The sequence below is a fragment of the Falco naumanni genome, chromosome 2, assembly GCF_017639655.2.
Source record: "Falco naumanni isolate bFalNau1 chromosome 2, bFalNau1.pat, whole genome shotgun sequence".
Taxonomy (NCBI): Eukaryota; Metazoa; Chordata; class Aves; order Falconiformes; family Falconidae; genus Falco; species Falco naumanni.
Window position 1 is genome coordinate 10,024,275 of NC_054055.1, and position 24,720 is coordinate 10,048,994.

General features: G+C 39.8%; 1 protein-coding gene across 1 annotated transcript in view; it reads left to right on the plus strand.

The window, feature by feature from the left end:
- Positions 1-24,720, plus strand: part of TMEM135 (transmembrane protein 135) — a 187,920-nt gene that overhangs the window by 144,521 nt on the left and 18,679 nt on the right. The window contains exon 7 of the mRNA XM_040583550.1: positions 23,868-23,909. Within this exon, the coding sequence (XP_040439484.1) occupies positions 23,868-23,909 (42 nt within the window). The remainder of the gene's footprint in view (positions 1-23,867; positions 23,910-24,720) is intronic.

The following is a 24,720-nucleotide window of genomic DNA, read 5'->3' on the forward strand; positions in this document are numbered from 1 at the left end:
TCCTGCTGGGCTGCCCTGTTCCTTTCAGGGTCGGGAAATTCTTCAGTGCTGAAAAAAATGGAGCGTTGTCCGTGGTGGGGATGTGAGTTTAGGTCCTGGCATCCAGGGAGTCATCTGTGGGGCTCCACTGCAGTCCTGCCTGTGCCAGCACCTTCCTGCCGTGGGCTCTGCCGGCAGCGTGTTCTGGTGGGCGCCTGGCAGGACCGTTGCTGGGTTTATGTTGTTAAGAGATCTCGTGTGTTAGTAAGTGCTGTTCTTGTTGATGTCAATCCAAGTTTTTTTGGTCTTCAAAGCTGCTCAAAAACTTCTGGGTGAGCTAACCTGTTAATGAACGTTTGATGGGGGAAAGATGCAGCACAAGTAGTAAATATGTTGACGTCAGACTTGCAGAAGAAATCAGGTTTTAGATTAATTCTCTCCCTATCCCTCCACTATTATTTTTTTTTCTCCCAGATCAGGTGACTGTGACAGTGTTTCTTTAAATATAATGTTTGGGTGGTGTGTGTTGGGTGGCACAGTGCTTTAATGGTTTCATATGGGTGCTTACTGCAAAGTTAAAGCTGACATAATGTGGATTTTGGTCTCAGCAACTCAAATACTGGATTTAGCATGTTTACTGTTGAAATACCTCATATTCACATCAGTAATGCAGGAAAATAAAATACTGTCTTAAAACTTATTAGTACTTAACAATTGTTTCCTGTGTGAAAAACGGATATAACTGGGAACGAGAAAATATCAAATAAAAATTCAAACTAAACAATCTATTTATGGGATATGTAATCAGAGGTGTAGTATGAGTTACCAAGATCAGATCCGATTGAATGTTAATTTTATACTACAGGTAGGAATTCATGAAGCATTGACTAAGCTTGAGGTGGTCCGAAGATGTTTGAAGCACTGTACAGATGTTCGTATTATTGAAAATCTGATTTTGTCACAGAAAATATCTTACAGAAGGTCGTAGCTTGATACATTGATTTCTCCAGCAGTTTATGGCAGGACTCAGTTTTACAGCTCTGTTCTGCCTGGTCAGGTTTCTCTTGGCTTCATCAGAGTTCTGGGGGAAAAAAACGTGATCTACACCTCACACATAGCTAATTTTACAGAGTGAGAACTGATGAATTTTCTTTTCTTTTCTTAGGGCATGAATAAAATTAAGGGTTTCATCTGTTTACAAAATTGTACAAAAAGCCAGCACCTTTCAACTTTTTACTGGCTCATTCAGCTGAAGTGGTCCCACTATTTTGAAGAGACACACAGATACCAGTGATGTACCCAGCAGTATACATAGAGGAACAGTATTCCCAGACACTATGCTGTGATTTTCTTGCAAAAGTAGATATAATTTATTAGTTGAGAAAAATAAATCAGAAAAATAGTATTTTGAAGGTGAGCCAGTTCGTTTATTCCTGGACATTACGCAGACCACCCAGATCTGAAGTCGTGTTTTATGTCTCCCCTTAAATCTAAATAGATTCAACCAAGTCTTAATTGCCTGCCTGAGTCCAACTGAATGCCACATGCTCAGAAAAGGAAAGTCTACCTTTTAATTTCCCTTTCTTTTCATACCTTCCTTAGTGAAAGACTTCACAGCAACTAAGCCTGATGAGTTTCTGGAATAAGGTCACAGCAGAAGATTTGTGTATCAGAAATGTAGTGTTCCTTGCTGAGAACTAGATTTACTTACTCTTGGGATAATTAACATTTAATCACTCAAGAAGAAAAAAGGGCATGATCCTGCAATAGCTGTCTCTGTGTTGCCACAGTAAAAGGCATGGCATCTAGCAGAAATTCTACCGCTGAGGATGGGTGCCTCTACTAGAGGAGAAGACCAAAAAAATGTGTGTGTGTGTATATATATATCTGTATGTATATATATATGTACCATGGGTGATTGTGATTTGTAAAGGAATTTGGCAAAGTTCAGTAAAACTCCACACCTTCCTGGCATGCTGTGTCGGATGGTAGAGTATAGTCTCAGTTTTAAAAAAAACTCAATTTTAAGAAACACCAACAGGAAAAAAAAAAGGTCAGTTTCCCTCATATTCCCTCATTTAAAGATGAGGAGAATGTGGAAATCCCAAATATCAATGCTTTATTGTTTCACCTCGGTTCCCAGTTTATTCTGCACATATCTTCAAACAGAAAATGTGTATAACGTTTGCTTTCAGGTTGGGGCTGCGTGGTTTACGCTGCAGTAACTAATGTGCTCTTTCTCAGCTAAGCTAACCTTGAGAAAAAACAATTTTCTGAACAATATAAACTAGAACAGCATCAAACAGCAAATTTTCTGTTCTGTTAGAGTTTCTGAAATTTAATTGTGAACCATCTCAGAGAAATAAGTAAATTTTTGCCGGTAAAGTGAATAATTCTGCCTACATACTGGTATATATGAATTTATACCAGTAGACGTTGATGGGCAAGCTGGTGTAATGTTACACTTTTTCAATTAACACTGGAAACTGAGAAGGTTAAGGGCTGAGGAGTAATTTATAATGTAGATTATATTTAGTTTATAATGTAGTTTATACACACATCCCCAGCTAGTCGTTTGTGTAGGCGCATTATGGAGTGTGGGGGTTTTTGTGAGGTACTTAGAGCTCAAATTATCGCACTCATTAAAGCCTTGATTTATGAATTTTGTGGCAAACAAACTATGGCAGTTTCATGTCGGTTTGTATCATTTTCTGTTGTTTCCTTGAACATTTTGCAAAAGAGGAGGCACCTTGTTATGACAGATTGCTGTAGTTGTGGTGTATATGGTTAGGAAAAATGTCTCATGTGAGTTTTAAAACTGCTCATTTGGTGAGTTTTTAAGTAACAAATAGCATGATTCTCAAATTCAGTGTGGATTTAAAACTGAGCTGCTTTGTGCCTATGAAATGAGGCAGTCCGAGGAAAAAAAAAGGGGGTAAAAAAATGATTTATTGAGAGTCTCCATTTGGAAATGTAATGGATTGAATTTAATATGCAACTTCTGAAAATCATATTGTGAACATATGTTAACAGAAACTTCCCACAGAAACAGATGATGAAATGTGAAAAATAAAAGCTTCAGGGAGTGTTCGTTGTTCTTAAGTGTATCTTTTTCATGTTAGCTTTTAGCAGACACAATTTCTGTCCAGGGAGATAACTGCAAACCCTCATGTCTATTTGTCAAGTGAAATCCTGACCTTCGCCTGGTTTCCAAAGCAGGAGAGATGTTTGCAACAGCACTGCCTTGTGTCCCTGCCAGTCTCCTTCCTAGGAACCTTTGAACCCGACAGCCAGTTTTGGTCATATTTGCCAAAGCATAAAGGTCCCAAAGATACAGAAAACTCTGCTTTTTTCATAACAATGAGCAGCTGTGTAGACAAGACGGCCGTGCCGGTGATCCCAGGCTCCCGGGTGAACCCGCTCCTTTGCAGACCCCAGAGCACGCACCAGGGTGTCGCACTCATGCAGTACGCTTTGCTGTGCAAAGTGCTGGGAAATCGGGCTCGGCGGGTTTGTTTGCTCCTGGGTGAACTTGTTGGCTTCACTATTAATGAAAAAAAACCGAAACATTTTTAACCTAACTTTTTAAACAGCTACTCTCCTGCGGTTTATCTGTAGCTAGAGAAGTTCAATGTGGATGATCAAAATGCCTTAAAAGTTGTACGGTCAATAGCAACTGGCATTGAAGAGTATTGGTATTTTTCATGTCTCTAAAAAGGCCTGTTTATGTGCACTCTTTTCAATAGAGCTTACCTTTTTTTGAACTATTAACAGAAAAAGAAGAAAAATTCCTTTATTTAAAAAAAAACGAACAAAAAAACCAACCACAAAAACAAAACCAGAAAACTTGAAGGGAAAGGAGAAGTTAACCATGATGAACTGTGTTGTGCTGACAAGTTAGGTGCATAGCAAGGAAACGCTATCTGCGTGCAGATCCTCAAAATCAGAGTTGTACAGCACGGAAAACATACAGCTCACCCAGGATGCCAAATGAATTCAAGAATTCACCCACCCTCTCATAAAAAAAAATACTCAACTGAATTTGAAACATACAGTAAATACTAGACTATTTTTTTTTATGTCATGGATGAATAAAAAAGTTCTTCCTGTGACTGAAATTGAACCTAATGCTGAAAGTCCACCTAAGGTCATCTTTACATCTTAAACCCTGCTTCTAGTCAGGGGTCTATAAAAGGAGTTTACTGATGCAGAATAGTCTCCCCTGTATTGACCCAGGGGAGGGAAAACAGGGTGCAGTCTTATTTTTTGCTGTCTCCTGTGATGAAGTGTGATCTTCTTTAGAAGAATATAATTGTGTTTAAATGTAAGGAAAAGATTTTATTTTGCATGGAAATGCCTGGTATCAACACTTTTGGCACACTTGGAAGTATCAGAGCAAAAAGTTGATGAATATTGTTAATTCTTAATTTCAATTAATTTGGAACATCATTTCATTATCAATTTTACAGTTAAGTTACTGTTTGCAGCCATGCAAATTCCATATTGATGGGACTACAGAAAAACCTTGTGTACAAACCTCAAAAACCAGGCTGGGCAACATTTAATGTCCGATAAGGGAATCTGAATCCTCCAGGAGTGCAATTTAGATCTGAGAAGAGAAGTTCAAAGGTATCTTTTCTCCATCATCTGTTTCTACAGCTTCATTATACCAAACACCAGGGACTCTGGAGTGTGTACGCACGCATCTCCTCACAGTTTCCTAATGCGCAGAAACCCATCCTGGAAAGCCAAAAGGTTTAATGCATAGGTGCAAGGTTACTCAGGCTTCTTGGTTGCTCACAGACATTACAGAGCCTCTTGTGTCTTGATGTGCCTTCCACGTGAGGAAAGGCATTCTGCAGCCCATGTTACCCATTTGCAAGGCATAGGAAGATCTGGGGCATATTCTGGAAAAAGAGAATGATACAGTTTGGTCAAGAGAAAGCTAAAACGTGTATGACCAAATCAAAACACAGAGAAGTGCGCCGTGGAGCCTCTCTGGCTTGACCACACAAATATTCTGAAGCTTCAAGACACGTGTGCTTTGTCAAGGTTGTACCTACATGATTCACGGGTCTCCTGGACATCAGCATCGCTCACCTGTGTCAAGAAGCCTCTTAACTCTGGAATATTTGCCCTGAGAATAGGAATACACAACATCTTAGAGTATTGCCTTCCCGAGAAGATCTTTTTAAATAGTGTAACTATGTCCACATTATTAGCATGATAAAAAACCCTATAGGAACCTTTTCTGAAACAGCTCAGAAAGTACTGAAGCTATTCACAGTGCAGATTGCTTTTCATGAACTTTCCTCTGCTCCTTATATGCTAAACATTCTTGCACATATTTTTCTCCTGGCTCATAGGGATGGAGCATGAATCTGAAAATGGGGAAAGAATTAATGAAATACTCTGGTGGGATTTGGCATGAGTAAAACAGTCATTGGTTATTTTGCCCTTTCAAACTGTCAGTTTAGATACTTCTGCCTGTGCTGCGAGACATGGGCCTTGGAGAGGACACGTCTCTAGGGGGTTTAGTCCTCACCATTAGGAGTAGGATTAGAAATACAGCTAAAATGTACTCACTAATGAACTCCAGAACTCAGATATTTCAGACTGGAAGTGGGACTTGTTCCTCCAAACCTCACTTGGCTGCATCCCATGGGTCAATTTTTTTGCAAACGCATCGTGAAACACATTCATCACCGATTGCGGTGTAATGTTCTTCTGCAAGATAAAAATGCGCATATTTTTATGTATTTTGAAATGTATAAAAGAAATAGTTATACTTAAAATACTGATCAATTAAACAAATACAGAAAAGAAAACATCCCAAATCCCCAGACACCACTGTTCACTCCATCACAGATAAATCAACAGTGTAAAATTGTTGTTTTTCTCTAGAACAAAAGTTTCACAGCTGTATTTAAAAGTATGTTGATGAAAAGTGATTCATAAGGTGAAGTAATCACTTTTATACAGTGCATTTGGCAGATTTCAGCCAAATTACACCATAAAAGAAATATTATATTTGACAGCAAACTGTTAGTGATGTGAAATTTGAGAATGAAAACTGACTACTCATATTTATGCCTATGCTGCTCTCTGATGGTACCCTGTTTTTCATACCCAGTGCTGGTCAGTGTGTGTTTTTCCCATCTTTATTGTAGATTTCGGCTTTAGATAAATTTCTCGTGTCCTTCTGTTGTGAAATAATACACATTTCTTTGGTTTCAGCATAATTGGAGGCTGTTATATCTTGTCTACTACACAGAATTCTTAGCAGCTAAATATAAAAGTAATTAAACTTACAAGGTTTTGGGCTACTTTACAGATCTCTAAATTACATCCGTTTGGTCTATTGTATTTTCATTTGAAAGGGGCATGCGTGATTCACCAAATGACTGCCTATATAATGCTAGATGGCTTGAAACTGTAACAGAAAATTACAGGGGTTTAATAGGATGGGATAAACCTCTTTATCCCCTTTTGCACGAGTGACTTGGGAGCAAAAGGTCGTGACCTACAGGGTCAAGAATACTGTGTGGAGTGATTGAGGGCAGTAGATTTATCAGGCAATCCTATTCAGTCTCTGCTGTCCCATTGAAGCTGGCCTGGTGCTCTGCAATTAGCAGACACCAGTTACCGGGGCTGTTAATGTTCCTTCTGGGTTTTGTTTGTTTTGTTGCTTGTATAGAGTACTGCTTAGGGCTTTGAGTGTGGAGTTCGCTTGCAAGTGATTTATTTTGTATCTGTACGATAGGTTCCAGCTGTTTGAGGATTTATTTTTTTTTTTCCCATGAGAAATCCTGGTTTCAGATAGCAGCCAGAGTAGCAAACTTTGAGAAGTTACAACCAGTTCTTCTCAGTAAATATTTCTTTGTAGAGTGAGAGAATTCCATTTTTTACCTATCGTGAACTTTATTTCTGTTTTTATTATCCTCATGAAAAATCAGTTCCAGTCTTTTATTCTTTTAAGCATTAAATGAAATGCTCATCCCAGATTTATAAGAACCTATTGAGTAAAGTTAGAACTGAGGATGTTACCAAGTCTGTGTATTCTAGGAAACCGTGGGATGTTTTACAAAAGAATGTGCCCTTGCTTAAGCTTCTCATTCAGAAATTAAAACCCTATTGATACATGGAAACAGACTCCTATTCATATGTTCCATATGATTTGTAGCATCCTAATCCTTGCCATGAATCCTTTCCTTCTTCTCAGTATTGTAGACTGAAACACATCGTTTCAAAACATGGCTTCTTCACATTTTTTTTGGAAAACGTCAGCTCTTGGTTGATTACAGTTCTAATCGTCTCTTTCCACAAGTGCCGTAGGTTTCCCAGATCCTGTCGTGGAGGAGTTGAGTTTCAGTTATTTAAAAAATTGTCTTCTCTGAGTATATATTTAAAATTTACTGTGGATCTGTCCATTCATACAATTACCTAATTTCATAAACTTTAGTATCTTCCACTTTTACCAGTACTTGCCTTTTTTTGCCTTCAACTGTTGGTATATTTTGGGTGAAATGTGTATAATACTACTGTTCTTAAACAGTGTTGTATGCCAGCAGCCAGTGGAAAATAATGAATAAAATTAAACTTTAGTCAGTAATTGGTAGGAACTGCATGGTCATTCAGCCTGTGTACTGCCTGGTTCACATATTTAGTAATAATTTTCCTGACTTAAGCATAATTTTAACTTGTGGTTGGCATACTAACCTAAAGCTATTGCTGTCATTACTTGTTGGACTGGAAGTGAAACTTTGAAACCGTAATATTTTTTTCTGCAGTTGGCTTGTGCATGGATTACATTTTATAACTTTATTATAAACACTAGAAGATGCTGTAAGTCCAAGAATTACCATCTGCTATATGAAGTCTGTAAAATTGTTTACATAACATTGATGAATATATTAAAGTGGTAAAAAACCGCCAGGAACACGCCACTAGAACTTGGATTCGTCTCGACCTAATTACTGTGAAATAAAAATTAAGCAGCCTTGTCTAATCTGCTTTCATGGCTTTGCAGCATCCAGAGCAGTCTGTGAGTCAGCATCAGCTGCAGTTAGGAAAAAGATGTGTTCTGGCTTGGGGAGAAATAGATGGAGAAGTATAATCCCCTGAAGAAAACAGTCCAAACATTCTGGCTATTACTGTAAACTGAACTTTTTCGCTGGAAAGCTGTCAGAGCTGAAGGAATAGTTCATGGTGCAAATCCTTTGTCCACTGGTTTTCCTCCTTTCCTGTTAAAAGGTGTAAAATTAGCAGGTCAAGTGGGCCAAAAGTTTCCTTTGCATGTTACACTCTTCCTTTAGTTTGCTACATCTTGGATCTTCTAATGGAATCATAGGGACATGCCACTGGAAAATTCTGTTTATTTATTTATTCTTACTAAAGCCTCCTAAAGGGAACTCATCTCAGAAGCAAGACCAAGACACAAAACATCTCCTGAAGCACCCCCTACAAGAAAACTCACAGCAAAAGAAGAGAAAGGGTGGTCTGGTCCACCTGGATGGGTACAAGCACAGCCCACATCTTCGTGCTCAAGACTCCTTGGTCTATCAGTCATGGTCGATATTGTTTCTTACGAAATGTTGGCTTTGGAAGAAGTGCCTGGCACAAGCGAGCAGAACAGCTCATTCCTACTGGCTGCACAGCTTTATCAAACACAGAAGTAGTGGCAGATGTGTTTTCTGGCCCTTCTACAGATGGCCTTCGGTTGTGTTTCATAACTAAGGCAGTTGTGTCGCTTCTCCAGGTGTCTGTTGTGGCCTTACGGATTTATTGACCTGGTTGTGCTTCTTCTGTTGGCCTATAACTTAGAAGCACACAGTAATACCTGTGGTTTTTCTTCATGAGGTTAAGCTCCAAAACTGACCTTTGCTTTTGGATAACAAATCCAACACCTTCTGTTCTCCAGTCTGCTGGGGTTGAAGCTTCATGAATGTTCGTTTGCCACCATTTTTGTTTGGCTTCATGTTTTCAGGGAAGAGCAAAGTACGCTGAGCTTGCTATCTGAATTTAAAACGAGCACAAGATGAATTTCATTCTAGGAGGACAAATGGTTGCATTTGTGACTTCAGCGTTACAAGTGAAAGTGAATTCTAACAAGAAACAGGTGAATTCAAAGTTAAAATCTTATTTTTTTGCTCTTTGTGTTTCTTGAAGGCTTTTCTCAGCTGAAGAATACCAGGGCTGACGGGGGTAGTGAGGGTCCCTTCTGGGTCCTCTTTCACCGCAGCGATATGGCTCCATTGGTAGGACAAAGAAACCCTCAGAAGAGCTCTGGAGGATCCCTGCTTTTCCTTAACAATATTCCGTAGTTGATTTAAGCTTTCAATAGGTGAGAATGTTTAAGTTAAGTGTTACCTACATTTTTCAATCTCTTAATACAGCATAAAAGTACTTAAAGAAATCATGGCAGATGGTCTAATTTTCCCTCCGTTTCTGTCACATATCTGGCTGGCTTGTTCTTTAAAATCTCCAGTAGTGGGGAGTTCTATGACATCCCTAATCACTATTGCTATTCTTAGCCACTTTTATCACAAGATTTTTTGAGTGTCTAATCTGAATGTATCCTAATGCAATTTCAGTCTGTTGCTTTTTCCTCTCTCCACAGACAACGAAGAAAACAGATTATTCCCTTCATACAAACTTATGTAGCAAAGACTTATCACATCCTCTCAGATCCTTCTTTGCCTGTTTCCCTCTGCCCTTCTCTCCTCTTCTTTAGACTGAACACCAGTTATTTCAAACTTCCCATACCAATTATTCCCATTGCTCTGTACTGCTTCCCCTGAAATGAGATCACCTTGAAATGTGATGCCTAAGACTATTTATTGCAGCTGATAAACCTGATAAAGGGAAAGAACCAATCAAGTATTTTGCAGGTTGTAGCCTTTCTTCTACATCTCAGAGCAGCTTTTGATTTTTGACCCTCCACAGTTGTTCTCCTGTGTTTGTGTAATTGATTTTTTTCTACATATATTATATAATGCATATGCAATTGTTGAGTAGCGTCCTAGTTTTTCTGAGCCAGTCTCCACTTGTAGGCCTTTTCTGCTGGGTGTTACCTGCAAATGAAACAGGCATACACTTTTTGCACTGTCACTTGTCTCACTGCTGGAATTACCAAGTAGCAGCCGTCCAGGAGAGGTCCTTGTAGAGTACCACTTAGTACATCCTTCCAGTTTGCCAGGAAACCATTGATACCTACTCTGTCACTACTCTTCCCTAACCAATTTGGTGTTTCTTCTAGATACCTTCCATCAGATTATGCTTCCCTGATTGTCTTTAAAAGAAAATGTCACGTGCTTCAGGGTCCAAAGCCTGAATCAAGTCAGTAGTGTATGACACGTACTGCTTTTCATCTCTAGTCCCAAAATGCTACCGATGTTAAAAGGCTTTAGGGGTTTGTTGTGTGTGGTGATGCAGGTCGAGGCAGACTGAAAAAAACACTATGTCTGCGTGGCTAGGTTTGGACAAAATGGCCTTTATTGTTTATACAAATTATTTATTTATCTTAGACAGTACATGCGTCAGACCCTGATAGGTTTTTGCGTTCTTCTTCTTTCTGGCTGTTTGCTGTTGCTGTAGGTGCCCGTGGTTCTAAGGTTCTTCACCTCCTGTTTACACACCTGACAATTTGTGGCTGTCCTAAAGGTACACGGCTAAGTCTTTGAAGGCAACTAACTTGTCTGCAGACCAGCTGCAGACCCCAACAGTTGTGTTGTGTTGTGTTTTGTTTTGTTTTATAAGTGTGTGTTGATTGTTAGACCTGTCCTCATGATTGTCCTCCAGGTGCTTACAATGACTGTTTATGTGCGATGGTTTCTCACAGTAGGCACCTTCCTCCTGAGGAAGCCAGTTGAATTACAGTTTTGTCTAATTCCTCCTTTCCCAGACGGTATGATATTTATTGTTTAACTTGGTCTTTACGAAAAATAACTCCTCTGAAGCATCCTAAAGTTAGTTTAGCTTTTGCACTACTGCAGTCACATTGGTGGCTGGTAATCAGTCTGTAACTTTGTCTTTCTTGAGACATGAAATGAGTTGCTGCCAGGAAGATGATGATTACACTACATATTTAGTAGTTGACAAAAGCAGATATGAACACATCACAAGCATGCTATTAGTTATGCTGGTTACCCATGCTTATCGTGAATGTAATGCTGAATAGTATCTTTTTTTTGCCCAAAATAGAAATGGTTAGGCCTTATCTATTATAAAAGACCAGCTTCCTCTGGTTTTCAAGTGGCATGTTAATTTTGGGTGAGGTAGTTCTTTGATGGAGACACAAGAGTTCATTGCCATTGACTTGTTACTGCCAGGCGGTGCTAGCCCAGTTTCCAGGATCAGTTTAATTTTTATTTTTCTTGGTAGGACCAGCTCACCTGGGCGTAGGGTGATGGTGACATGGACAGGAGTGTTTCAGCTTGTGTTCTGAGCTCACTGGGTAAATAGCTCCATGTGAGACTGCTTTGGTCATGTGAAGGAACCCTCAGAGAGTTGCCTTCAGAAGCAGGGGTTCGGGGGACTGCAGTAAGGATGTGTTTGGGAGCAAGACACCCCTGTGCCATACTCGTGTAGGACACCTGACAGCTTTCCTTGGTAATGATTAAGAGATCATCCCCATCTTTGTCAGTAGAAACTTCCCCTAGAAACTGACCCTATCATTCATACGTTGCAAGAAGACAAGAAAAAGTATGGAAGGAAAAGAAAATATTCTCGTATTTATGCTTTTTATTGTATATCTTGGGAACTTCATGTATTTCTTGGACCCTGTAACTGGAGCAGTGGCGACTAGAAGGACGCAGTTTGATGGTGACTGTGCTTGAGAGTGTAGAAGCTGTTGAAGATTAGAGGTTTTCTGACTAAAACTGAGTCATCAAGGATTTTCTGACATTATTTCTCGCTACTTTAGTGATATGTTTGCATATGCAAATGATTTGGATTTGAACTTTGACTTGTAGACCTAAAACAAGCTTTGGCTGTACCTTAGAGTTTCTGGCATGTCTTCATTTAGAGAATGGCAGCCTGTATTTCTGGATGGCTTGTTTCAGTTTTGTCAGTGTCACTTATTAACTCTGCCAAATAAGTTTACATTTTCAACGTACAAGTTCTGACTCCCAAGTGTAGGCTCACGTGTTTTCTGTATCAGCTTGTTGACGGCAATAGAAGTTTAAAATAGGTGAGAAATGGTGAGATGAAATGGTTCTTTAAAAGCTCACAAACCAAACTAGCATTAATAATACTCAGCTTCATCTAATTCATGAGCTATTTTAAATGTTTATCATTCCCTATACATTTTTTTCAAAGGCATAAAGAGGCTCTGAATACAGTGCGATTTGCTTTCTCTGCGTACACCATCTCATTCCTACTAAAGCAGGCATTACTTTAGCTCCCAAAGTCGCATCAGGATAGCATCAGGATGCTTCTGGATAACTCCTGCAGGGACAGGGAGTAAAATTGCATTATTTCTATGGATATTGATTTTTATGGGAGTTACTTACACCTGGGTTGACACAACCCAAAACTTACCTAAATGTCTTTACATGTTATGTTTTCTGTTGTTTTTTTTTTTTTTTTTTCTTTTTGTGTGAATTCTTGAGGAGTATTTTGCATTTAAAACTTTCTTGACTTTTGAAAGAAATTGAGTGGAGGTGCAACAAGGCACAGTTTAAAGTCCAAAGCCCATTCCCAATATCAGACATTACTGGCAATATCACCACAGTGCTGAAGTCTGATCAGTAGACATTAAATACTTGATTAATCATATGTTTTAGGAAAAGATGCACCAGTTTTATGGAGTTGTATATTTTTATGAAGCATTCTAGAAATGGGGGACCATGTAACTACATATGTATTCAGTATATGGCACTGAAGAACAACACAATATAGCTTGTATATATAGACTGGGTTAGGAAAGTAGTTACAAAAGAAAAAAACAGACATGTTCTGTTCTTTTTCAGTGATACCATCACACTATATTGTGTTTGTGAAGCGGGTGCTTTCTCTTGGCTGCCTGGTGTAATTTCTGTGCTTCACAAGAGAAGTACAAAAAATGCTTATAGTAATATCCCTGTGACATACCTTACTTCCCCAGCTTGGAAAATGGGGCTGATATTTCTTTGGTCTTAATTCTGATTTTTTTTCTTTCTCTTACGTGTGAGTGTAAAGGAATTGGCGAGTGTCCAGAGCTCTCTGTATGGATTTAATATAATGGAAGTTTTGAGTAGTGTTTCCAGTCTCAAAAGTTGGAAGAAACAACACTCCAGCCTCAAAAAAAAAAACACCACAATGCCTCCCCCAGAAGTGTTTTATCTACTGTGGGATGCCAACGTGTACCCATTGGACTTTTCCGATTTCCTTGATTCAATTCACATGTTTGTGCTTTGCATCTTGGAGACGTTACCTGTGAAAATTAGGTAAGAAAGTTGGTAATTTGGTGAAAAGCAGTCAACCCAAGACCTGGGACACTGTGATGATGTCCAGACAGGGTGGCACTCTTGCTGTAGTGATAGGAATTGGCAGGGCTTTGGTACTGTCTCTGTCTAGTAGCTGTAAATGCGCCGGTATATTTGCAATTACATATCGTGAGAGGGTTTATTGATCTCGTAAACAATTGTATCAACAGCAGTTAACTTCCCAGCAATAATTTTTGGAAGGTTCTTTTCATAAATATCATGTCCTTTCACTTGGTTAAATTAGTTAATTGCGGAAAGTATTCCATCTTACTTAATAAATGCTTTTTTTCTTCATATTTTTAGGGAGATTTTGTGTTTTATCTAGGTGATTGCACACATTCTTGCTATGGAGTCTTGTTTTTGTTTGTTGTAAAAAATCAAAATTGGAAGCCACATTTATGTGATTATTAGGATAAGAAAGGACCAGAAGTCCGTTGTGGAAGTGACATTGCTCTGCTCTAACTGTGACCTATAGGCTTGGGCTTTGTGTTATATCACTCCAAGTTTCATGACCAGTCTCGCAACTTTTTTTTTTTTTTTTACAGCGATGCAGTTTTCTATTTCAAATACTGCAGAGGAGAATTTGAACAACACTGTAGTAATTTAAAATAAAACTATGTTAGAGTAAAATATGGGCCCTTGCTACAGTTTAAGCCACCAAGCGAGTTACTAAGGAGTGAATTTCCGTGGTAACACTGAAATTTGGTTCTCAAAATAGTATTTTCTGAGGCTCTGCACAGATACTTGATTGACTCTGTGGTTCTTCAAGCACAGCTTTGAGACTTTAATGTATTTTCAAGACTTTCTGTGACATGCTCATGAACCGCAGGGGCAGGTCTCCACACCACAGCAGCATGCTGGAGATCTTGTGTGTAAACTCCAGGTAAGCAGGTAAATCTGCATGCAGCAGTCATCACAAAGAAATATTATATAGCCAGAAATAAAAGTTGTTAAGTTTCAACAAACTTTGCAATGTGGTCATTTAGCTTGAGTGTAGTAACCAGCTGATGCTGTCCTGTGGCTCAATACCTTGTAACAGTCTCGGCAATTTCAGCAATGTTCTGCATTATACACAATTAAGAGTATTTTTGAGTAGCAGAGTGAAAATATCACTTCAAGCCAATGCATTACACATAATCGCTTACTGATCTAAAAGGCATAGATCATCTTCACTGTGTAGCCTGAATAAGCCTGGGCATATTCAGAATGATTGGAACTTTCTTTAAAATCTTTTTATAGCTTTTCATTTCATTAGGAGTTTATTCTGATTATAGATATCAGTTTTATTAAATGTCAGTAATACAGGTAATGTAATATAAAAATATAAATGGCTTGTCTCCTTGTAACCACATTTCCCCCAAATTGAAACAAAGCAAACAGCCAAACGACTACTTCAAATCCAACTATGGGATCATTTGGGGAAAGCAAATGTTGTGTCCATTTGTCTTGAATGCTCAAATTAATTGCTTAATCTCTCTGAGAGAGGTTTAGCTCATGGAAATTCTGGATCACCTGCAAACAGCATGAAGTATGTATATAGAAAACAGTTCCAACAAGGCAGTTGCTTCTTTTTTTTCTTTTCTTTTTTTTTTTTTCTCCCCCTCTCCCCAATTGCAGAGATGCAGCAGAAAAAGCCAGAGGAGAATTTGGCAGTAAATAAATGCAGCACACGTCTCCGTGTAAGATAGAATTGCTGCAGACGCCACCATTATTTTACCTGAGCCAAACCCAGTATGAATTTAAGATCATTTTATTTTTAATCTCATAACAGCGTGTCCCTTCGGTGACTGACTGACCATTCTCATTGTTCTAACAACAATGAAATGGCATCAGCATAACCATGGCTGCAGGGGTGGTCCTGGGTTTGTGCACGCGTCAAGGTACATTCCTCTCTATCCTCGTGCCCCTAGAGGCAATTTGCCTTCCCATCTTCATGCCTTCAAGGGTTCTTTTTTTTGGCCATTTCCTATGTTTGTTCCCTGCCTGATCTGGAGACAGTGTTTGGGTTTTGCTGTAGCAGAAGGTTACCGTTTCTTGATAAAACACTCGTAAGAAAAAGGTTAAAACTGGGTAGTGGAAAAATGGCATCACTTTCCAAAATTCAACAAACCCAATTGAACTAAGCAGGAAGATCCTTAATTCCCTTGTTTAGTCAGCTTTTAATTGCTGTTGATTTCTTCTATTAGCTGTGTGAGGCAGGGGTTTTGATTAAGGGTTTTGAGAAGGGAATGTGGCTGTCGTGAGTGACTCAGTTGCTGCTCCCGAGGCCACAGCACAGGGTTGTTGTTACACGAAGACATGGAAGGGCTACATCCAGCTAAAACAAGAAAAAAAAATTTTTTTCTTTGTTTTTAAGATCTTGTAAGAGAAATTCCACTTACTCAAAAATGCACATTTCAGGAAGTGGTAATCTCTGAAGAAATGAGAGCGTTGTAAGTAGCAGGATAATTAATATCACCAGGAATCTGATTTCATATTTGGCAGTAACACATAAAACTTGATTAGTAATCAGATGTGGAGTGTTGATTGAGAACAGCTTTGGTTTACAGCCCTGAATCCAGTATTGTAATTTAACTTCAGTATAAACAGCTTTCTTTTCCATTGCAGTGTCACATTCTCACCAGAATTGCAGCAGTTTTCTTCCAAAATGTAATTCCCTGGATTTACATGAAAGCTTAATGGGACCATAGTTCACTGTTGACTACACTGTTTGTCATCTCCATTCACCCTTTCTTTCCAAGTGTTGTAAATTATCAATTCAATATAGGTCTATAAAAAATAATGCACATCCTCTACTGTGCGCCTGTTACTCTTCTCCTTGGATGTTGTCCCTACTTGCTCGCTCTTTGTTCATTTATTTTTATATTGGCTGTACATAATATTTCTAAGAATGCAGCCTTTTCAAAAGATCGTTTTATACCTCAAGCACAGCTGAAAGAAATGTCATGGATACATTCTGCCACTTTTTACTTAAATGCACAAAAGTTAAACAATCAATCTGATTTGGAACACAAGCAATGAGACTTTCAATTGCATTTTGATCCCAGCTGCATTGCACATTTAATAGTTTGAAGTACAATTTTTGTAAGAGTTTCTGCTACAACTCTTCTGACTTCAGTTATTTTTAATCTGGTTTCTGACACATCTTCCAAAAGCTACATGTTGTCCGTGGGGTACAAGATTAGATTTATTGGTTATAATTGCTCCTTATGATTTTTTTCATCGTCCTGGGTTGAATAAGTAAGACCTGTGAGTAAAGATAGAAAATAAATGTTTAATCCAGAAAAGGGGAAATTAAGAGGAGTGAGAATCCGGGTATAAATCTTTTCTTCCCTTAATTTTGCCTCTGCATTTCCTCTGCACAAGTCACAAGTTGTGCCTCATGATCCTATTGACTCTTGGAGGAGACAGCTCCAAGTGCGGCGCTGACACGTTCTCTGCCTGTAGCTATCGCTGGTTCTCCTGGGGTTGTGTGGTCCAACGTGGTGGGACCTCCTTCCTGACCCTCGGTGAGAGGAAGGGAAGAAAAGGTTTTCCATCTGTTTTTCCATCCCAGTCCTGGCAAAGCAGAGGAAGAGAGGGAAGCAGGTGGTTATTCCTGCTCCTGCGTCATCTGGGAAAAGTTGGGGTATGGAGATATAGCACAAAGGAAGGGCTTAAGGTTGATATTGGGGGAAATGTTAAAGTTAACAGCACCGGGTGCATGGAACAGACTGGTTTTGAGCTCAGCATTTCCAGGTGTCTTGATATGATTGTTCGATGTCTCCAAGAGATATGTTTCCATCTGGATGGATGGATGGATGGATGGATGGATGGATGGATGGATGGATGGATGGATGGATGGATGGATGGATGGATGGTCAAAAATGATTGCATGTCTATACAGGAGACCATAACTTAGTTTGAAATACAGATATCATTTTGGGGTTATCTTTGTGAGATATGCAGATTTTAATGTTTTTAATAAGATACAGATAAAGGTGATTAGTTGAAATGGCTATAATTGCAAAAGAAAAGGCAAAAAAAAATCTCAACTCTTCCATGTTTACCAAGCCATCTGTCATGGGTTCAGCTGGGATGGAGTTAATGTTCTTACTAGCTGGTACAGTGCTGTGTTTTGGATCTAGGACGAGAATGACATTGATAGCACAGGGCTGTTTTCATCACCACCGAGCAGCGCTGACACCGAGCCAAGGGCTTTGCTGCCCCTCACCCCACCCCACCAGCGAGGGGGCTGGGGGGGCACAAGGAGCGGGGAGGGGACACGGCCGGCACAGCTGACCCCCCTGACCCAAGGGATGTTCCATACCATATGGCATCATGCTCAGCATATAGAGCTGGGGAGGAAAGCTGGCCAGGGGCCACTTTGCTCGGGGACTGGCTGGGCATCCATCGGTGGGTGGTGAGCAATTGCGTTGTGCATCACTTGTTTTGTATGTTCTAATTCTTTTTATTACTGCTACTACTACTACTACTACTATCCTTTCCTTTTCTTTTCTGTTAAACTTTATCTCAACCCGCAGATCTGACTTATTTTTAACTCCTGATTCTCACCCCCATCCCCCTGGAGAGGGGGCAGTGAGCGAGCAGCTGCGTGGTGTTTAGCTGCCCGTCGGGTTAAATCCCAACACCATCTATGAAGGAAATTCCTGCGTTTAGATCCCTTGTGCCTATTGTAGCTGTATACCTAGAAAGGAGGCTCCTTTGTGTTTGGATGCTACTCAACTGCAAGTAGTGGGTTTGATCCAAAGGAATTGCACCTAAATGCCTCTCTGCTTCCAAGTAGGGTGCTGCAGTTTTAATTTGATGCACTTTATTTCTGATAGGAAAATATATAGGCAGAGTATTTTTTTTTAAGCTGATATGCAAGTCATGAGTAGTTCCTGAAGTCAGAAGACTCTTGTATAACCCTATCTACAAAGAATTTTAGGATCCAGTTTCCCATAGATTTATCTAAATGAGGACAAAAATGTCTTTCTGCAGCCTCATCATAAACCACTGACAGCTGGATGGATGGGGGCATTAGGATTAGCACAATAATCACGTTCTTCTTCAGTCACTGAGAATGATGTAAATACTGTTGGAAAGTTCACCACAACTAAGTAATGACAAAATAGATTTTATGGCATGGCCAATCATGATTTTTAGAAATCAGGTTTTCCACTTACAACTGAAAATGTCTGTTCTTCCTCTGGGAAAAGTACTAGTGGTACATATTTCTGAACAACCTTTGGTTTCAGTTTCCTTTCTCTTATCCAATTTGATTGGGTTAGCTTTTAATTTATATCCAGAGATATAAAATACTTCATTTTTAAGTAACTTTTTTCTACATCATTACATCAGTGAGGAGGGTCTTACTGGTTTGGAATTGTTCTTGGGTCCCAGAGCCTTTTGCAAAACTAGTGTTTCCAAAATGTGATTTTACGTTACAGTCACCACGAAAACAAGTCAGTCTCAAAACACTTTAGAACTCAGCTTGAACTAATTCTTCCATTTGTCTGGTTCAGGATGATTAAGTGTGTGTCCTTGAGTCTTGAATTCCGTTATAATCCGTTTTTTCAGCGGTGCTTATTCTGCACTTTCCATCTCGTAGTCACAACCCACTTGATTAGCATGGTGGAAAATGTCAGACCAGGAGAAGTATGGAGAAGGTACTGATGGATTTATTTAATTATTTTTTAAAAAAGAAAAAGAAATGAGCTTTTGAGAATAACACTTAGAGGACAGGTGCAAGGGGGAAATACAAAATAGGAGTGCGACTTGCAGGAAGGAAGAGCAAAAGGGGAGGTGGAAAAGGAAGGAGAGAACTGGATACAGAAGGCATCTCAGAAAAACCACACCTGTTGCCCTTGACTGTTAACACTGGGGAGAAGACGAGGAACGAAGGGTAGAAAAACAGGATAGTAACTTCTCTAAGTAGCTGAAAACAGAAAATGGGTTATCCTCTGGAGATCAGCACAGCTCACAAAGGAGTGTAGATAGTTTTTAATTCCTAATAGCAAGGGAGGTAATAGCAAGGGAGGTAGCTGGCGTGTTCAGATGCAGTCCCATTTCATCACTGTCGTCCTCTCTTCTCTACAAAACAAGACAGCTTAACTAGGAAATGTGGTCCCCCCCAGCCAGCCTTTATGGGCAGTTGTGCTGCAGTAATATGCCAACACGTGTCCTGTGCTCCCAGCTTTCCTTCCCACATGGCCACAACGAGAGCTTTGCATATAGGAGTTTCTCATTTACTCTTACCCTGAAGGATAACATAAGCAATATGGGGACGTTGTTGAACATGGCGTGTGTTGTTGCTGTGAGCTTTCTGCTTACCAGTTCTGTGGGTGAAAAGTGACTTGTTTCCTCAGAAGGCTTCTTCTGCAGGGTATAGCAGTTGGTCATGGAGAAAATCTTTAGAAGAGTTGTGACAAGACATACTAATCCCCAAAATGTAATTGTTGGCATCCAGCCTTTCAGTTCAGTGGGGGAACTTCTCCTTCCCACAGGATGGAGGGAGGGTAGTATAAACTCCTGTACAGCACTTCTTTACATACACAAACATAAATACTTGGTTAATTTGTGTCTTGTTGGAAGCATAGTATCAAGCCTTGGCTCTATTCCGCTTTTGCTGTTTTCTTTATGAAAAAAATAAATGTGTGTGGCTGTAAGTTACATGTTACAAATACGCATGATTAAAATCGACCCTATCTGCTCACGTGCCAAAATTGTCCCAGCAGGGGAATTTGGAGAAGCCAAATGTATTGCTATGGCTCCTTAATTCTTCTGGTCCTCTGGCTCCAGTCGTGGCTCTGGCCAAAACTAAGGGGGAACGGAGCAGAGCATTTCTGTGGTGGGATCCGGTTCATGGTGCCCAACAGGGATAGCTGGCAGAGTCACTGGTGCCATTGGGCTTTGTACCAAGGACAAATTCCCTTCTGATGGGAAAATATAAACAGATTATGCACTATTTAAATTACTGCTCGCTGGGTTGAAAAAGGTGCCGCCCTCCTGCAGCTTGGGATTTGGTCCCCGGGATGTTCAGGGTGGTGGGAATGGTAGCAGAGCTGAGCCACATCGAGTACCTCTAACGGCATACAACTCACTGCTTGTCTTAGACCTTCCAGGTTGAATAATACCCTAAAAACAAATGTAGTAGTAGTAATACACTACTGAGATTTTTCCCGTCTCAGGGGTATCTGCAGTGCCAGGCGCTCGTAATGCATTTTACTGCACTCGTTTGCAGCTTGAATGGCTTGCAGGGGTCAGCAGCAGAGTGCAGATTTTTTCACCCCTTGAGCAATGAAGCATTGAGTAAAAGTTATTATTACCAATTAGTGGTGGCATTATTATTACCAATTAGCGGCTGTATGAAGCAAATCATTAGTCTTAGTTCAGTTATTAGCAGCCAGGTGTTAATGAAACGTGCCATGTGCAGCTAGCATTGTACCTCCGCGGTCACCATCCAGGGCAGTCACTGAGTTAGTGACATCTCTGCACTGTCCCTGCATGGGGTTTTGTGGTCCCCCGCCAAAAAGAAGTGTGGGTTCTCCACACAAAAAAGTTTGGAGTCAGTGTGAATGAATTTTTTGTTGCTCTCAATGTTGTGTACGTAGTGAGTGAATACACTAGGCAATTTCAATCTCTAGGCCAGTATTCTGAAACATTTAATATACTGAATTGATGATGTAGAGCCAAAAATTAGATTGCCAGTTTCGTTGTCGGTTGCTGCTTCCTTTGTAAGAGCGAAATTGCTGTGTCAGAGAAGGGAAAGTTACGGTGTAAATTATTCGTGATCGAAAGTATTGTGTCTCTAGGACTTCTGGTTTTGAAACCTTTAATACACAATATTCCTACATACCCATTAGTTTTGCGTAATGACTTTACACAAGACATTTTAGACAGCGAGCAGCATGAGTTAAATTCTATTTAAGAACTTAAATTGCGCTTTTATACTGTTTTATGATTTTGAAAAATTAGGAAGTTAATGGGGTAAAAATTGGAATTTTATCTTTAGTATTACTTCCATATTGAACTATGTATTTATCTTCAGTGCATTTTGCAGGGGGATTCATAGCGGTAGCTCTATAGCTATACGGGTGTGTATATATATATACACATTAATAGAATAAGAAAAGTAAGAATAACTAATAAAATTCCAATACACCAAATACTTATTTCATAGAACTGACTTTGATCATGTAATTAGAATAGGCAATAGAAATCTTTTTCAGGTTTCTTGGAGTAATGAGTAGGGGCTTGGAGGGCTGTTTTGTCTATCGGTGATTCAGTTGTCCTCTGATATTTCAATACTAGCAAAGAAAGGATTTGAATGACAATTTCTTCGAGGAGGAGTGGATGAATGGTATAGCGTCGGCCGGGTGAGTTGGAGCGCTGGTTGGGTAGGGACATCTGGTGGTGCGATAAAGGAATAATTGAACACTTGCAACTGGAAGTGCAGTTGCATTGGAATGATTAAGGCAAAAGCATCATTATGCTCATACTGTAATTACTTTCTGGTTTCAATAGTATTCTAGAAACGTTTATATGCATGTTTACGTTTCAGTTTGTGTATGGTTTTAATTTACTGGGAAAGAGAAGTAGACACTAGGGCCCTATTCTTGAGCTGTCAGCTTGCAGATGTAATGTTTTGAACGCCCTTAACTCAAAGGGCATTTAACTTACAGTCAATTCTAGGTTTAAAATCAAACTCGTGATATCAGGCCATGGGGTAGAGCGGGTATATGTAAACCCTGTGCATTTGGGCTCTGTTTGTAGTTCTGCCAGCGATTCGCGGTGATCTCTGGGCAGAGCTAATTTTGTTGCTCTCAGTCCATCACTCACCAATTGTTTCAGTCCATCTCTCTGTAAAAGTGCTATGATAATTTTCAGTTTCTGAATTCCTTAGCTAATGAATCATAAAAAGTAAAATGTTTACCTATTTTTGGTTACAGATTTCTATATTAATTAAAGATACATTCAGCAGTTTTATTTGTGTTTACCTTGAACCCTTATAGTTCGTCTGTACATGACTGATATTTTAGGTGCAATCCTTTTTGAAAGAGAAACTCCGTAGGCTGAATTTTCTGGTGCTGTGTATAACTGTGCCTAATATTTATTTAGCACTGTGCACGTGGTGACCAAACCAGGTCCTTGGAAATATGTGTGTTGAAGGCCATACCCTTGGGAAGTGCTTCGCAGGAGCATTTCATGCTGTGACCTCTTACTGGCACTGCACCAGGTGCTTGCCTGCTGGGACAAAGCAAGATTTTCTTGTTCGTTTCATCTCGTTGTGTTTTTCCTGCTGTTCGTGTCTATCCAGCCATCGGTAGCATCAACCTGACCACTCATGGTGCCTTCTGGAGGATGGTGTCCTGTGCTCTTGGGAGGGCTTGGGCACGGGCTTTCCAGAGACAGTTTGGTCTCTGCAGGCAGGAGGCAAAGGGTTGTGTTCCCCCACTGCCACTTGTGAAGGTTTTGAGACTGCCATCCTGTCTTAGAGTTAGATGTGTTCTTGAAACGAGGGTGCTGACGAGTTACTAGTTTGTGCTGTATGGTTATGTCAGGAATGCTTTTTTTTTTTTTAACCATGATGTATTCCCCATGCAATTCTATAAAAAGAAAAGGGAAAAAAAAAACAAAACCCAAGTGTCCGCTCTTTGCTTTGCTACCGACATGACACTGAGAAGTCTTCCAGGAAGAATCTGTAGGAGCTGCAGACTTTAGCTCCTTTCATTGTATCCTCAGGAGAAAAAAAGTCAGTAGCCTACATCTTTCACAGCCAGTTATGGACTCTTTACTGTGATCGTTATTCACACAAAGAACCCTGTAGTCTGTAAGGACGGATATATGTAATCAAGCTCAGAATCAGAACAACAGCTCTTTTTTTCTAATTGATTTTTTTCTATTTTTTTCTAATTGAAAAACTGGACTTTCAGATTGAGAGCCATCTTAAAGTAGCAAGCTGCAGACATCAGCACTGTGCAAAGCAGAACAATTTATCTCAGAGTCAGAATTACTATTCCCTGCAGTTCTTCACAAGATGGTGGGTCTTTTATTGAGGTCCAACCCTCCTTTCTCTCCTTGCAGTAACATTTATATTTCGTAAAACTCATAATGAGCAACAGTTCTTTTGTCGTATGGAATCTCCCATTGTCACCCCAGTGGTTCTGTCACCATCCTTTAAAAATTCCTCTACTCTTGGTTTGGATAAAAGAGAGAAGCACTGGCATTTGGACGCTGTACACTTTGTTTCTGAGATGTCCCAAGGCCGTGGTGACAACTGTGAAGCTGGGGATAGCCACAGAGTTGTTACAGATGGGCTGTTTCTGGTAGTGAGGAGCTGGTGTTCATCCACAGCCCTTCTACGTAATTTTGAATCTGTAACACTTTATTTTGCAAGCAGCCCATTACAGAAAAAAACCTGTTGTTTTTATGTTTCAGGTGCAAAGATGGCTTGAAAGGATTTACATACTCTGCACTAAAGTAAGTAATGTTTCTGTGAGTACGTAGCTTTAAGTGAAGATTTCGAGGAATCGTGTGCAGTAGCAGCTGCACCGCATGCAAAGAGTATTCCCAAGGAAAATTATGCTTTTGTAAAGCTTTCCCAGCTCTTGGGGTATACAGCATATTTTGAAGAATGCATAATGTGCTTGCAGGAGAGGAATCTTTTTATATCTGTGACCATTATTAAAGGAAATGCGGACATATGGTTGCATGTTTTTGAAGGAGTGTTAATCTTTTTCCTTTCTAAAACTGGCATTTGCAATTCCTGATATTCTCCTGGAAGCAAATGGCTGCTGTGTTTTGACCTGGAGTTTATTTGCTGCATTTACAAAATGTTTAATGACTACAACGGTAGATCTGTAACCAGCACCCGAATAGAGCATGGATTTGTAGCCTATTCATTTGAGTCCCTCGACACGCCACTAAACCTTGTGTCTGCCATCGTGGTCCAGGCTTTCCTAGAATTTACTTTGTGATGGGACCCTCTGGTGTTACTCACTCATTTGTTGTAGTTATGCAAAGTTCTCTCATCTTTGTGTCTTGTCTCAGAAGTACAAAGATATGTTACTCTTACCTTTCCGCCACATATTCTGCTACCTGTCTACCACTCAGACAGCCCAGGGCACGGACAGTATCAACTCACAGGTGAAGAAAAGAGCTGAAATCAAGCAAGACAGACCTTCTGTTGTAGTGGGAAATATTTTATAGTTTACAGCTATGAAACAGCCATGGAATTTGATACAAGGTGCCAATAGTTAAATAGCTCGGTCTATAGTCCACAAATATAGAC